This window comes from Akebia trifoliata, chromosome 15, assembly GCF_017979445.1.
Source record: "Akebia trifoliata isolate Shusen 1 chromosome 15, ASM1797944v1, whole genome shotgun sequence".
In the NCBI taxonomy this organism is placed as follows: domain Eukaryota; kingdom Viridiplantae; phylum Streptophyta; class Magnoliopsida; order Ranunculales; family Lardizabalaceae; genus Akebia; species Akebia trifoliata.
Window position 1 is genome coordinate 336461 of NC_141389.1, and position 15046 is coordinate 351506.

At 36.1% G+C, this 15046-nt stretch overlaps 2 protein-coding genes and 1 pseudogene across 3 annotated transcripts; 2 read left to right on the forward strand and 1 right to left on the reverse strand.

Moving 5' to 3' along the window:
- Window positions 1–1318: 1318 nt before the first annotated feature.
- On the forward strand, window positions 1319–3406 carry LOC147383723 (pentatricopeptide repeat-containing protein At2g22410, mitochondrial pseudogene; annotated as a pseudogene).
- A 178-nt stretch (window positions 3407–3584) lies between these two features.
- Window positions 3585–5072, forward strand: LOC147383724 (thioredoxin-like 1-1, chloroplastic). The gene is made up of 4 exons (XM_086426106.1): window positions 3585–3980; window positions 4119–4295; window positions 4391–4555; window positions 4672–5072. Exons 1-4 carry the CDS (start codon window positions 3768–3770, stop codon window positions 4882–4884), a joined length of 768 nt encoding a protein of 255 aa, XP_086282232.1. The 5' UTR covers window positions 3585–3767; the 3' UTR covers window positions 4885–5072.
- A 1879-nt stretch (window positions 5073–6951) lies between these two features.
- LOC147383725 (transcription factor Pur-alpha 1-like) lies at window positions 6952–13785 on the reverse strand. 2 transcript variants are annotated; one of them, XM_086425752.1, is made up of 6 exons: window positions 13648–13785; window positions 13242–13562; window positions 13107–13154; window positions 7960–8100; window positions 7630–7872; window positions 6952–7415 (listed from the first exon to the last, which is right to left on the reverse strand). In XM_086425752.1, exons 2-6 carry the CDS (start codon window positions 13494–13496, stop codon window positions 7263–7265), a joined length of 840 nt encoding a protein of 279 aa, XP_086281878.1. In that variant the 5' UTR covers window positions 13497–13562; window positions 13648–13785; the 3' UTR covers window positions 6952–7262. The 2 variants fall into 2 exon arrangements, with proteins under 2 accessions (XP_086281878.1, XP_086281877.1); XM_086425751.1 differs by having other exon boundaries at window positions 13242–13771.
- Between the last annotated feature and the right edge of the window lie 1261 nt (window positions 13786–15046).

The following is a 15046-nucleotide window of genomic DNA, read 5'->3' on the forward strand; positions in this document are numbered from 1 at the left end:
GCCCTATAATAAGGATAAAAACTTAAAAAAATATGTATTCATAAGTTTTAATTGTTTGGGTTGCCCTTATTAAAATACATGGGGTGGCTTTATGAAACCATTTCACACTACTACTAGGCACTAACCTTAGCGTTATGTTTGGATTGAGAGAAGTAGAGAGAAGAGAAATTCAATTTCTCTCCACCATATTTGGATCATGGTTTTTAAACTCGTCCGAGACCGAGACGTATCGTCCGAGTTAACTCGGTATCGCAGCCTAACGATACCAACTCACAATGAGTCATGAGACAACCGCATATCGTGAGATATGCGAGTCGTCTCGGACGATATTTTCGCAAAACTCGTCCGAGACAAACGACATATCCGAGATATTATAGATTTTACATTAACTCGCGAGACAAACGAGTTGTATCGGACGAGATTTTCAAAATCTCGTCCAAGTTAACCGAGACAACCGAGTTTTGTGAAAAAAAAGTTAAAAATGAAAATTTCTATTTTATTTTTGCAAGCAATAGCTATTGAGTGATATTATTACTTTCTTGTGATAAATACTTAAATGTATTTTTGAAAATTTCTTTTATTTTTTCTTTAGAAGCTTTTTGATGAAAATTTCATTAGAAATTTATACTAATCTTTAGGAAACATGTGTTTTATTTAATGGCTAGCATTCAATGACTAACTTTTTGGCAAAACATGAGTTAGAAGTTTTGGAATGGGCTGATTTTTGGTGAGGATGATCTCTATGGTGAGGAGATCATCCTCACAAAAAATCAGCCCATTCCAAAACTTCTAACCCATGTTTACAAGTTGAAAAATCGTGGACCGTCCATTTTTTGTAAACTATTTTTTATGGGGTTAGAAGTTTTGGATTGGGCTGATTTTTGGTGATGATAATCTCTTCACCGTAGAGATCATCTTCACCAAAAATCATCCCATTCCAAAACTTCTAACTCATGTTTTGAAAAATGTTTTGCCAAAAAGTTAGCCATTGAACGGGACCCTTATTTAATTACCTTGAATTTGATTGATAGGTATATTATAGTTTTTTTTTTAATTTTATATTTTTGAGGGGTTCATTTTTTAATAGGAATCAATTCTGAATTTTTCAGATTTTTTCAAATTTTTTAAATGGTTAAAAACCATTGTTTTAATGTTGAACGAGACGACTCGACGAGACGAGATGTATCGTCCTAGTCAACTCGGTATCGGAGGTGAACGAGACGAGACCAAATACCGAGTTTAAAAACCATGATTTGGATTGACAGATCTAGAGACATAGGGACATTGTTGAAATTATAAAATATTTTAAAAAGATTTCTCTCCACTTTTAGAGAGAAAGAAAACTCATATTTTTTTTCTCTCCAATTCTTTTCTCTTCTCTCCCACTTAACAATCCAAACAAGAGAAATGGAGAGAGAGTCAATTATTTTCTCTTCTCTTCTCTCCATTTCTCTCAGTCCAAAACTAGCCTAAAACTTCGAAGTTTGAATAACTCATGGAACCATGAGAAGAAGCAGCACCGCCGCCTCTGTCATTCTTCATTTCATGCCCAAATCTCCAATTCGTTTTCTTCAATAAATCACAAATCATGAAACTGAGGAAACCATTTTCGCGTCTCTTCAGCAGCTCTTCTGCAACCCCGCCAACACACCAATGCTCTAATAATCATCCAATGTCCATTGAAGCTGTTAGAGAACTCCATGCCCACCTCATCAGAAATGAACTCCACACTGACTCATCTTCAGTTTCTGACGTTCTTCGCTCTTATGCTTTAAACCCTCGCACTCTAAACCAAGCCTGTAACGTGTTCGATCAAATCTCACGCCCAAAAACCTTCCTTTATAATTGGATGATCCGAGCTTTCTCCCAAAGCGATCAACCAATTGAAGCAATTTACGTGTATGATCGAATGCGGTGTCAAGGATTGGCACTTAACCATCTCACCTTCATATTTGTCTCGAAGGCTTGCGCTCGCATAGCAGACATTCGACATGGACAAAAGATTCATTTACATTGTTTGAAACTTGGGTTTGAATCTTATCTCTTTGTTGCGAATTCTTTGATTAATATGTATGCGTTATGTGGTGATTTGGGTTTTGCCCAGAAACTGTTTGATGGAACGCTTAATAGAGATTTGGTTTCTTGGAATTCTTTGATTTGTGGGTATAGTCAGAGTAATAGGTTTAGAGAAGTTTTGAGTCTTTTTGAAGCAATGCAGGCTGAGAAAGTGAAGGCTGATCCCGTGACCATGGTAAAGGTTGTCTTGGCTTGTAGTCATTTGGGGGATCATGAATTGGCCGATTCTATGGTTAAATATATTGAGGAAAACAATGTGAAGATGGATGTTTATTTAGGGAATACTTTGATAGATTTATATGGGCGACGCGGGTCCGTGGAATTAGCTTGGAAGGTTTTTGATCAAATGCTTGAGAAAAATATAGTCTCTTGGAATACCATGATCATGGCATATGCAAAGGCAGGGAATTTAATTGAAGCAAGGAAGCTCTTTGATGATATGCCCACAAGGGATGTGATTTCTTGGACATCTATGATTGCGGGGTATTCTCAGACTAACAAAGATTCCGAAGCCGTGATGCTTTTTCAAGAAATGATGGTCGCTAAGGTAAAGCCAGATGAAATTACTGTGTCTAGTGTACTTTCTGCTTGTGCCCATTTGGGCACACTCGACGTAGGGAAAGCAGTTCATGACTACATTCGAACCCATAATATAAAAGCGGATATTTATGTGGGGAATTCTTTGATAGACATGTATTGCAAGTGTGGGTGCATCAACAAGGCATTGGAAGTGTTTCAAGAGATGACTGAGAAGGATGTTGTTTCGTGGACTAATATTATAACAGGACTTGCTGTCAATGGGCATGCCAATAGTGCACTCGAGTGCTTCTCACAAATGATGAACGAAGGTGTTCAACCGAGGGATGTGACCTTTATTGGGGTTTTACTAGCTTGCACTCATGCCGGATTGATTGAGAGAGGATTGAAACATTTTGAAAGCATGACAAACATCTATCGGATAGAGCCAAAGATGAAGCACTATGGGTGTATGGTCGATCTACTGAGCCGGGCAGGTGATCTTGATAGGGCTTATGAGTTTATTAACAAAATGCCCATAGCCCCGGATGCCATTATTTGGAGGATATTGCTTAGTGCTTGTAAGCTTCACGGAAATTTGGTTCTGGCAGAGATTGCCACAAAGAAGCTTCTCGAGTTGGATCCTAGTAACAGCGGTAATTATGTGCTCTTATCAAACACTTATGCGGGCATGGATAGATGGAGCGACGCTACAAAGGTCAGAACATTGATGAAAGAAAGTGATGTACAAAAAGCGCCCGGCTGTAGCTCCATTGAAGTTAATGGCTTTGTACCTGAATCCATGGCTAATTAGCGTAAACTGTGAACTGTGGGATGTTAAACCCAAAGTTTCTTCTACTTCGATTCTCATACTCTTTATGATCATATAACAGCATGGTTGATTACAAATAGCTGTTTGAGCCCACTGACCACATGTACTTTAAAAAATTATATATATATATATATATGGGATTGATCACTAGCTCAAGCAATGTCTAGAAAATGTCTAGCAGGGCCAAAAGTTAATGAATCAATGGTCCCAAATTGGCATGCCACGTGGTAATATTGGTATGATCCACATAAAAAGGTCATCTTCCCTCCCTCTTCTCTCTTAAACTTGAAAAAGAGAGAAATAAGAGCTTTGAAGATCTTATATTTTCTTGTCTGAAACATCCATGGCTGAGATTCTGAGCAAAAGTAATCTCTTTTCTTCTTCTCCGTGCCCTCGCCATTGCTTCTTCATCTCTGATTCTTCCAAGAACTCATCTTCTCTGAAACTCCAACCTCTCAAATCTTCTTCCAACTGTGATTTTAATGGCACTAGGATTATTCTCCAACAAGTTGAAAGGAAACCCAGGAGAGAAAATCTGCAATCTTTGCCCATCAAGGTTTGTCAAGATGTCCATCTCTTGTTTCAAGATCAGTTTTTTTTTTTGGGTTTCAGTTATGGGTTTTCGTTCAAAGCTTTCAAGATAGATATTTTTGTAAATGGGATTTTTGTTTTTGGGTGGAATTACTATTTGCAGATGAGCCTTTGTGTTGGGAAAGCTCAGAGATGGTGGGACAAAGGGCTTCAATCCAACGTGAAAGAAATCACTTCTGCACAAGATCTTGTTGATTCCTTGTTAAAATCAGGAGATAATCTTGTTATTTTGGATTTCTTTTCCCCTATTTGTGGAGGTTGCAAAGCTCTTCATCCAAAGGTAAGACTCGAAGATGATATTTAATTCAGGACTCTTGTAGAAGATGAGATATTTGAGGGTGTTTGTGTTGTGTTGTTTGTTGTTACTTGTTACAGATCTGTCAATTTGCAGAGATGAACCCAAATGTTGAGTTCTTTCAGGTGAACTATGAGGAGCATAAATCAATGGGTTACAGCCTTAATGTCCATGTTCTTCCCTTCTTCAGGTTTTACAGAGGTACCCATGGTCATCTCTGCAGCTTTAGCTGCACCAATGCCACTGTAAGTTCTCCAAAAATTGTGTCTTTAAAAAGCTACCCATTTTAAAATTCCTCTTTTTGTTTGATAAAGTTTTAGTTTAAAAATCATCTTGAGAGCCCAATTTGTGATCTCTACAGATCAAGAAATTCAAAGATGCATTGGCTAAGCACACCACAGAAAGATGCAGCCTTGGGCCACCAAAAGGGCTAGAGGAATTGGAGTTCCTTGCTTTGGCTGCAAACAAAGATCTCTGCTTCAATTACACAGCAAAGCCAGCAGCACAACTAGAACCAGCCCTTGCAAACTTAAAGATCCCTCTAACTTTACCATTAAGAAAACCTTGCTCATAGTTGGTGGAAGATGATTGATTTGAACAATTGTCACCTATTTCTTTTCCATGTAAACCATCCATGTAATTGGTGTGTGAGGGAGGAAGTGTTATTTTAAATTGTTTTTTTAATTATTGCATTTTTATACAAAATATGTGCCCTATGTAATTGCATTTTAAATTTTAAATTTTAAATTTGGCCTGCTGTAATTAAGACTTGATGAGAGAGATTTTGGTTTGCTTTGAAAGTATTGGAATTTTGGGTATCTCCCTTGTTTGCTAAGTAGGATGATGTTTTCTCTGTTTGTTGGAAGACTATATAAAAAAAAAATTCCCCCTTTTTGAATCTTAAATTAAAAAAGCTTTACCCTTCTTTATGAATCAAATATATGGTCAGTATTCTATGATTTTTTATTTTTTTTTGGTAGTTGGAATTGAAATTTTTATCCGAAAATGGTTTAAAGGAGGGAGCCCTTTATTCCATTATGTGGGTTCAAAGATGCTTGGCTTTTACATTTCAAAAAATAGGATTAATTTTAGTAAAGAAAAAGCTCTCTAATAATTCAAATGAAGATAAGAGTTGTTCTACAAGTGGCTTTGATATTATCCATCAAAGGATGACGATGGGAGTGTAAAGTGTTGCTTTTGAGAGAGAAGATGAAGTGGACTAGTTTGAGGTTGCATGTACCTTTATGTCAGCAATACACACTAAAGACCTTTGTGTTCCACTTTTCTTTTTTCATTCCACTTGAAGAACAATGGTACTTTTATAACCAACATTTTTGGTTTTGTTAGGACATTCAAATTCAAGCTCATTCAAAATTGAAGGGCATTTTGGTCATTTGGGATAAACCCACGTATTGTGCTTTTAGTAGCCCAGTAAAATGTATGTTTTTCTTCATAGTTTATCATTCCAAGTTCGGAAGGAAATTGATTTTTCTAGAAAATGTTTCTCTTATTTTACATCACCAGATACACCATACAAGCAAAATTTCTCATAGAAAAAAAAACTCCAAATGAAAAAAATTTGAGGACCTTTGGTGCTTAAACTATCTCAAGGAATTCATAAGTGTTCGATTCAATTGAAAATGGTAGACCCAGAAAATAATTTCTTCACTTTGAGGAAAAGGTGCAATGTTTTTCCCTCAATTGAAACAGGTAAAATTGCTCGGAGACCTTAGAAGTAATCTAGAACATGTGGTGCCTGCAATATTTTTTACATCTCTACAATCTGATTATATATCCTAGCAAATCAGATACAATCAAACATGACGAAGAAAAACTCTAATATGTTTGATTGCACATGAAAAATACGGTGGAACATCAATTTCCATGAAAAATGACATTTTTCAAGTGTTTGATTGCACATATCCATGTAAATTTATTTTTCATTCCAATCAAAAGGTTCACCAAAATATGGATTATTTCACTTTCCTACCCATTTGGATAGGCAAGTGAAATCCACTCATATTTTTCATCCTCAATTCTTCCCTGCTCGTATATTCTTCCCTACCATCACCATCACACTAACCTCGCCATCGTCATCATCACCATCTCTGATCACCTTTTCTCTCTCTCTGTTCTTCTCCTTCTCCATCTCTCACCTCCGCCACCACCACCACGTTCTCCCCTCATTTTCTTCCTCACTTATGACTGTTGCCACCGCCATCGCTACCACCACCACCATGTTATCCCCTCTTCTTCCTCACTTACCTCTGCCACCACCACCACATCCTCCCCCCTCCCTCTTCCTTCTCATCTTCTTATTCCTTTCCCCCTCCTTTCATTTTCTTTCTCCTCCTCCTCTCTATATTCTTTTTCCTCATATTTTTCCCGTGATTTTATCCAAGTAAAATCAAACAATGGAATTTGATTTTCCAACCCTACCTATTTTCCACTACCATTTTTCCATGGATTTCAAATTCCATGGAAAGTCATACATACCCTAAATTGTCTCAGGTGGAGAGTACCATGTCAAACCAAAAATGATACACGAGGCTGCTGTTCGACCTAACCTTGTTGTAATGTTGATAACTGATACCTAACAAATATGAACAAAATAATACGAAATGTAACAAGATGCAGCCAATCGAAAAAAAATCCATTATATAACATGGACAGATAATAATCACTCTTTCATACAAACAGTTGCAAGAATTACAAGATTTAATTGTCTGTTTCCGTTATTCCTAAGTTGCAACTAAGCTTGGCAAACAAACTTCCAGATCCCCCTTAAATCATCAAATTGAGAAACTAGATTATTTTCAAACAAATACAGAAGGTAACGAGAAAAAAAAAACGTAAAAAAGATAGCAGTAACAAAGAACAGACCTAATCAAACGGATATAAAAAATTCTAACATGCCAGATTTCAAGTTTCAGCAAACCACACTCCTTAGATTCACCTTTGTGGAGTCTCCACTGTTCGGACATTTGCACCTGTCATCCCTTCAATTCGATCTTTGGTTATCTCCACAAAATGACCGACCATTTCATGAAACTGTTTCAGTCCGGATAATGGGAGAATGATGGAGGAACGATCAGCCCCGGCCACCTATAAACATGATTTCAAACAATCAAAGCTAAGTTGAACAAAGAAAACTTGCATCAATAAAAAGTAGAGAGATTCTATTGCTGCGCCAACTTTTGCTAACACCACCCCAGTCCATAGGTAAATCGCCAAAGAATTAGCACAAATTTTGGGGTGGTGTAAGCAAAAGTTGGTGTGGCTATATAAGCTCTCAAAAGTATACAACCCTTCTGCACACCTCAGATATCCTCAAGAAATGGCCCCTGTTGTTGCTCCCAAGATCAAAGAAGAACCTCTTTTGATCAGCTCTGATCACCTTAGAGACCCCCACGCCACTGACTTCATCTTGTGGGGGCAATTCAACCGATCTTTCTACATTCAAATCTGAAGACGAGGGCGGTTGGGTACTGTGGCCAGATATGAAGCCAGCACCAACATCATCTGACAGCCCAGGAAGGCGTTCGGAAGGCTCAGAAATTTTCTATTTCAACGAAAACAAGAAAACATATGAGACTCCAAAATAACAAAATAACAATTTGAATAGAATATTCATGTCAAATACACAAACCTGATTGGGTAGGACAAAAAGTCTTGATGTTTCATTGATTTCCGCTAATATGTTTCTGAATGCAGCCCACCCTTCGTCTCGAGCACTTCCAGCAGGAACGATAATTGTACTACGGTTTCGGCTGACAGATGCTTCTGAGACCTGTAAGTACATAGCTCATAAGTAAGCTAATATGGGGCTAGGCAACATCCCCACAAAATTAGGATTAAACACATTGGTATTGTTTCCTATACATTTGATAAGATACTGAAAAAAATATGGGTATCGCCAAAGCAATTGAAGTCAATTTTGCATACAGAGGCTTGAAAGAGGGGTGGGTCATGGAAAAAAGATGGGGTGCACATCTACTAATGGTCCCATCAATTTAGAGAATGACTTTCCTGTAGAAACATTTCCCAGACAATGTGTAACTTAGGATTTTCTGATAACTTTGAATGAATATAATGAGGTAGAATTATCCATAAAGTGTCTACTGTTTAGTGCAAATATCGGTATCATATCGGAATGTGTGCCCCAGGAAACAACACCTTTACTGGGATTTCAAAGTAATTATGGATGAGAAGATGATATGGTAGATTATTCATGCAGTGTCCAAGAAACTATTTATACAATTACTAGTACTGGACCTTGTATGGATAATTCTACCATATCATATTCTTATCCATAGTTACTAGGAAGCCGACCCTAAATCTTTTGAGATAAGATTTTGTTCTTGTTGTAAAACTTGTTTCCCAAATTGATGGGAAAACCATCCACTTCATCGATAAACATGTTTCCCAAATAGATAGAAATAAGTATCCCATTTATCGATGCACTCTTTCCCTCACCACCACTCCACCCACCACCCTCTTTCATCATCAAAGCCTTATCCAAAAAATTTGGGGTCGGCTAAACGAATCATGTTCCTTCATTAAATTTTATCTAGACACATCCTATGTTAATACAAGTACGTTTTTATCCATTTTCACTACCTCAGTCCAAGTTCTTTTAGGTCTTCTTCATGCTCTTTTAGAAATTAGAACCTTACTAGTTGCACATTTTTTCTATCTAGGATTGCAATCGGTCTCCATTGCACATTATAGCCAAACCATTTCAATCGGCTTTCTTTTAATAACCAAGGACATGGCTCTGGACATAATTGAATGGAGGAACATAATTCGTTCAGTCGACCCCAAATTTTTCGGATAAAGCTTCAACAATAACGATCGGGTCTACTCAATTTTCATGAATGACTTCATTTCTAACTTAATGATCCCCCCCCCCCTCTCTCTCCTCTCTCTCTCTCTCTCTCTCTCTCTCTCTTTAAAACAGACTAATGGGCGCACATACATGAAATGACATTTACTAAAGGTGTATTTGATTATTGACAAAATATTTTCTCAAGCAAATCAATTTTACAGGAAAATGGTTTTAGAGAAAATTGATTTCACAAGAAAAAAAAATGTATGTTGATATCTGATTGCACATGCTAGAATTCCCCATTTCCGCTTGGGAAAATGTTGTACAAATGTAATGAAAAACACAAAAGTTTCCCTGTCCCGCCTCAACAAGAAAACCATTCACCTAACATGGACACAGAAAATATTGACTTCTTCGGGAAAATAATTTTCCCAAAATCGTAAATTATTGTGAGTTTTATTGCACAATTTCAGGGAAAAATGATTTTCCAGCTCTTTCTCATACAACCAACGCTCACTAAGAAATTAATGGAAAAGATTCTCACTTAATACAGCTTTTACTTTAACCACCTTCCCTACCATTGTCATCCAAAAATCATCATCACGGAATCCTTATCCCAAAAATTCAGTCACCTGAACAAATCTTGTTCCTTCAACCAATTTTGTATATAACACTATTAATAAAATTGTGTTCATATCCGTTCCCACTACTCCAATCCACGTCCTCTTTTGTCTCCCTCTTACATTTTTAGAACCTTTAACTTGCTCGTTCTTTCAAAATGGAGTTGTTATCAGCCTATGTTGCACATGACCAAACCATCTCAATTTTTCGTTAGTTTATCACCTATTAGGGCCACTCTTACATTTTCATGAATGCACTCATTTCTAATTTTGTCTTTCTTAGCCTTTCCACTCATCCATGTCAACATCCTCAAATCTGCTACACTCAATCAAAGCAAATTGTTTCTCAATTGCCCAACATTCAGCTTTTTGAAACATTGTCAATCTTATTGTCATCTTATAAAATAAAGTATTGTCGACTTTAAAAATTTTCCTTTTGATTTGATTGGGAAATGTTGGTCACACAACACTCCAAAAGTACGCCACTTTAATCATTCTACTAAAGTTATATAAACAACATCCTCCACACCCTTAATGGATAATAGAACATAGGTAATGACAGAGGTCTCTTTGGAGTATTACCTGGCTATCAATTTTTGTTGGCTCTTCTCACTCCATATACTATCGATTGATCATACTTATTTTAAAGCACTTGGACTCCAAAGAAGATCTAAGATTGCTAATTTTGCCTTGATTCCTCCTCTAATTTCATTAACTAACACTAGGTTATCTGCAAGTAACATACACCAAAAGGGTTATGCTCTTGAATATGAACAAGTACTTCATTTATAGCTAGAGCAAACAGACACAGGTTCAAAGCTGGAGACACGGTCAAAAAGCCTTTCCACTCATCCATATCGGCATCCACATTACTGCTATGCTTAATCTACGAACATCACCATCACCAACACCAATCTAAGAGCCCTTTTTCGAGTCTCCCTTTGTGATATGCCTTTATTTATCATGCCAGCTTTCCCAAGAGATTGAAAAGGTTAATCAAACATGTTTTGTAGCTATGACACTCTCAAATATCATTTGATCAATTGGATAATAATGGGGGTGGACTAGAAACCTCAAGGACTTGAATATTGACATTTTAGGAAATGGCTTTGGCAGCTTGGAAAGGACATTCCTAGTTTTTGGTGAGGGGTGACCAGTATACAGGCAATTTTTTTGACTAAGATACATGAATTCTGAGATTGTTGTAGGTTTATAGTGTGTGGAAAGGTATCCTGGAGATTCATTTGAATTTGTCAGAAGTCATCATTTTAAATAGGCAAAGGAGATAAGAGTAGGCCTCTCTTTGAATGTTCCCACTAGGTTCAATTTATCTTCAATAAAGGGAAACAAAAGCAAAATAAGCCAAGTAGGAGTTATCATGGGACTTCAATTTTGGAGAAATTTGAATGATAGGGAAATTAATTCAATCTCTAACATTGTCTCTGCATTTATAATGTTCCTATCATCTCTCTACAAGAGGAGGATAGATTGTGGTCATGGAGAAAAAATGGGATAGACTATGAGAGATCCATTAATTATGCCTTATTGTGTATGTCATCGTGTGTGGTTCAAAAGTTATTTTGAAAATAGTGTTTTGTTCGGATTGTTTCTCTAAATGAAATACTTGCCATTACTAATCTGACTACACATGTTTGGAGCTAATTTTTCAATGAGATTGGGATCGGGTAGACAATGTTGGGCTCGGTTTGGGAATTGACAGTTTGTAATCTCTGGAATTTTCCTCTAGGGGACGTATTCATTGAGGGTTCCTACCATTTGTGATTATATGGGAAAGCCAAAAAGAAGAAGATATCTGAATGAAAGGAAGTTTTTTTGTAAGAAACTTGTAATTGCTTTAAAGGACCTTCCATACAAGTGGTCTTCAATCTTAAGAGATTCCAGAGGGATCTTTTTTTTTTTTTTCCAAAGATTTCAAATTCAAATTGGAGCACACCATTTAGGATGTTAGGTGAAAATTTTCAGTGTATTTTTTGGCCTTTTTGTTTCTGTGTTTGCTGTTGATCGTTCTTGGAAGGTCATCTCAACCTTCTAAAAGTGTTGTATTGTAGATTTTTTCAGTAAATTATATATTTTATCAAAAAATAGATAAAAGAAAGTGCTATGAGTACTAAATTTTTAATAATTAATTTTGAGAAACGTGGTGGATTAAGTCAGAAAGCATAACAACCAATAGAAAAACTGGGTCATAAACCAGGCCAGAACAACCTAGCACATGCATTTAATGAGCCTAAAAGCCAGTTTCTGGTTAGACCAACATGCTTGTAGTGCACGCTTTGTTGCAGGGTCCTTCCAAATGGATAACTAGTCGTGGAAACACATGTCAAATTTCAATACGCCGTGTAACTCTTGGAAATTTACTGCATCATGCCATTCCCTAGCATAACATAAACTGACATTTACCATTACTGTGAGATTTTCATTTTCCGATAAGCATTCCAATGTAACTCAATTAGAAAATGTTTACATGCCTAACCTAGTCATGTTAAGTTTTATAAGATAGTTAAGTTTTATAAGATACCAAATCATCCTCATATCCTAAAACTAAAAGGTTCCATAAATTGGGTTTGTAATAAAAAACGTCCTTCATAATAGGAAATATCTAGAATGACCCTTAAATAAACAACAGTTCTAACAGGAGATCAGATATGTAACAGTTCTGATAGGAGATCGTGAATAAATAGGTTCTTAAGCATTTAGAGCTTCAAAAATGAATTTAGAATCACTTAACACATCAAAAGAAAAATTGGAGAACAAAAAACAACAAACAACGAAACAGTAACCTGGATTAAAAAAGGGATTAAAATACTTGTTAGAATATCTTCTACATAAAGAAATTGTTCTTTTAATATTCGAGTAAGTTTCGAAAGAGTCAATGAAATACTTTTCCTCAATGAGGTGAGGGATACCTCACCTCACATGCCCCTCACACTGAACACGCCCCAAAAACAAGACTTAATCATAAGCCCCTTATTAACCAGTCCAAGGCTTAAGCCTCAAGGACAAAACCCTTTGTGCTGCTTTGAGGTGTAAGCCTCAAGCGACTCAATGGGTAATATTAAAACTCTACAAATACACTACAACCCAATCTTAAAAGAAATAATAATTTTATTAGGAATTAAAAATAAAAATAAAAAAAACGTTGAAGAAAAAAACAAATGCAGCCGAAAAAAAAGAAACCAATTAAAAAGTTTTCATCTTTGCAGTCATCAGAGCTTCAAACTTTAAGTCATCAAATTTCCCCACTAAATTCAGCTAGTGAACTAAATGACAATTTCCATAACTAAGAAACTTCATCATTTGAAACTAACAAAAAAAAAAAAAATTTACCTTCAAAAAGCGCCCCCTTTTATTCTCTCCAACATCAAAATAGAAAACCTAATCAAACAACAACAACAATCAAAGTGTCACAGATCTATAACCATTTCTGGGGAGAAAAAAAACAATTAGGGGAAAATTTCATACCTTATTATCGAGCTGTAATTCCTTGCTGAAAACGTCTTGTTCATCAGAATTAACGTAGTAATTGAAGAGATCTAAGAACCAAACAATGCCACTAACAGGAACGATTATAGTCGATCTAGTCGCAGAAGTCTTCTCAGATATTTTCAAATATTGACCTCGAGTGTTCTCCTTCAAGTCGAAGTAGAAGAGTTTGTGCTCCACTTGTAGAGTTTTGCAGAGCAACTCAACATCGTTCCCAGCCGAATTCCCCTCCATTCCTTAACTCCAAAACCCTAACCCTAATTTCTCTCGCTCGCGAAAACCCTAGCAGAACTTCGACCACTGCAGAGATTTTAAAAATTAAAAAAATAGGTTTTCTGGAGAGGCGGTGCAGGAAGGTAGACTAAGAGGGGATCTGGAGATGTACGGATGAGAGATGGTATTATTGTAAGAGATGTTCGAGTTCTTCGTCGTCTTCTTCTTCTTCTTCTTGTGTTTCTGCAAATTAGGATTAGGGTTTGGAGCCATGGCGTTTGACCGAGTCCCCTCGTCATGCACTTTTTAACGTCTTCCTTCCTAACTAATCGCGTTTTTTCGCTCATTTGGGACTCGTAGTTACTATTTCACCCCAGTAAAAAAAAATTGGATATTTTAAAAATACACCCTGTTAAATAGGTAATATTAGATTTACTCCCTTGCAAACTACTACATTAGGGCAAATTTTTTTTTTTTTTTTTTTTTTAAATGCTCATCAAATACTTAAATTACAAAGGGCATTTTAGTAAATCCTCTTGAGAAATTGATGATATTAGTGTTATCCCTTCAAAATGTAAGATGAGGTCTAACGCCCTGGACTTTCGTTGATTGAGTCAAACCATTAATTAAAACGAAGGTCTCTTAACAGATATTGCATCTTAGCTGAATGTCATTGTCTTCAACATCGTTGTCTTCAATCTCAACTAAAACTTATCGACAATTGTCCTTCAACAACATTGTAATTGTGAGACGACCTATAATTTTACCTCTCATCACTCCCTTTATTTATAACTCAATCTTTGATTCTAGTTTTTGTTGTGTGTAAGAGTGGAAGGATTTTATGAATAGAGAATTAATAAAGTCGAGAAGTTGGAAAGTTTGACCAAAATCAAAGTAAGAATCTATGAACCACTTGTGTGCATGTACATTTTCAAGTAACATCGTTTGCACATTTAAATGTGAACTTTACTGGCATGTTTTCCACGAGGATCTGATGTGGTTCAAGCCATTGTAGGAAGATGAGGCTACACAACATCCTATCTAGTAAGCTCATAGTCATAGTTAGTGCTAGATAATAGATCTAGGGTAAAAATGTCCATTTTTCCATGAGTTTATAGACCATAGGGCTGCAACTTGGGGGGTCAAACCCGAATTTGCTGGTTTGAACCCAACCTTGGGTCATGTCTAGGCATAGTTAGTTTGGATTCGGCCTCAAGTTTGGAACAATAAAAAAAATGTTTGGCTCAAATCAGGTTGGGTTCGTGCATAGGTATCGGCCGACCCAATTTGCTCGAACCTGAACTTAATATGATTATAATTTAAAAGTATTTCAATATGTATGCTTTTATTTATTTATATATCAAAAATATTATGTGATTACTTTCATTAAATAAATAATTATTTCGTTATTAATGCTTTTATTTAATTGTAATTCCATATTGTCATACAATGATTATATTAAACCTTTAAATTTTTATTTTTTTTTTGAAAATTGCTATTAACAATAAAAATGATTATTTAAGTTAATGTTCTTTTTTTTCTTATAATTGTATGTATATAAAATTTTGAAA

Bases quoted from the DNA above. Each gene is read 5' to 3' on its own strand.
- LOC147383724 (XM_086426106.1), top strand. From the start codon at position 3,768: ATGGCTGAGATTCTGAGCAAAAGTAATCTCTTTTCTTCTTCTCCGTGC. The intron at 3,981-4,118 runs GTTTGTCAAGAT...TACTATTTGCAG, and splicing joins TGCAATCTTTGCCCATCAAG to ATGAGCCTTTGTGTTGGGAA. The intron at 4,296-4,390 runs GTAAGACTCGAA...TACTTGTTACAG, and splicing joins GCAAAGCTCTTCATCCAAAG to ATCTGTCAATTTGCAGAGAT.
- LOC147383725 (XM_086425752.1), bottom strand. From the start codon at position 13,496: ATGGAGGGGAATTCGGCTGGGAACGATGTTGAGTTGCTCTGCAAAACT. The intron at 13,155-13,241 runs GTATGAAATTTT...TTGTTTGATTAG, and splicing joins AATTACAGCTCGATAATAAG to GTTTTCTATTTTGATGTTGG. The intron at 7,416-7,629 runs GTGTGCAGAAGG...TCATGTTTATAG, and splicing joins ATTTCTTGAGGATATCTGAG to GTGGCCGGGGCTGATCGTTC.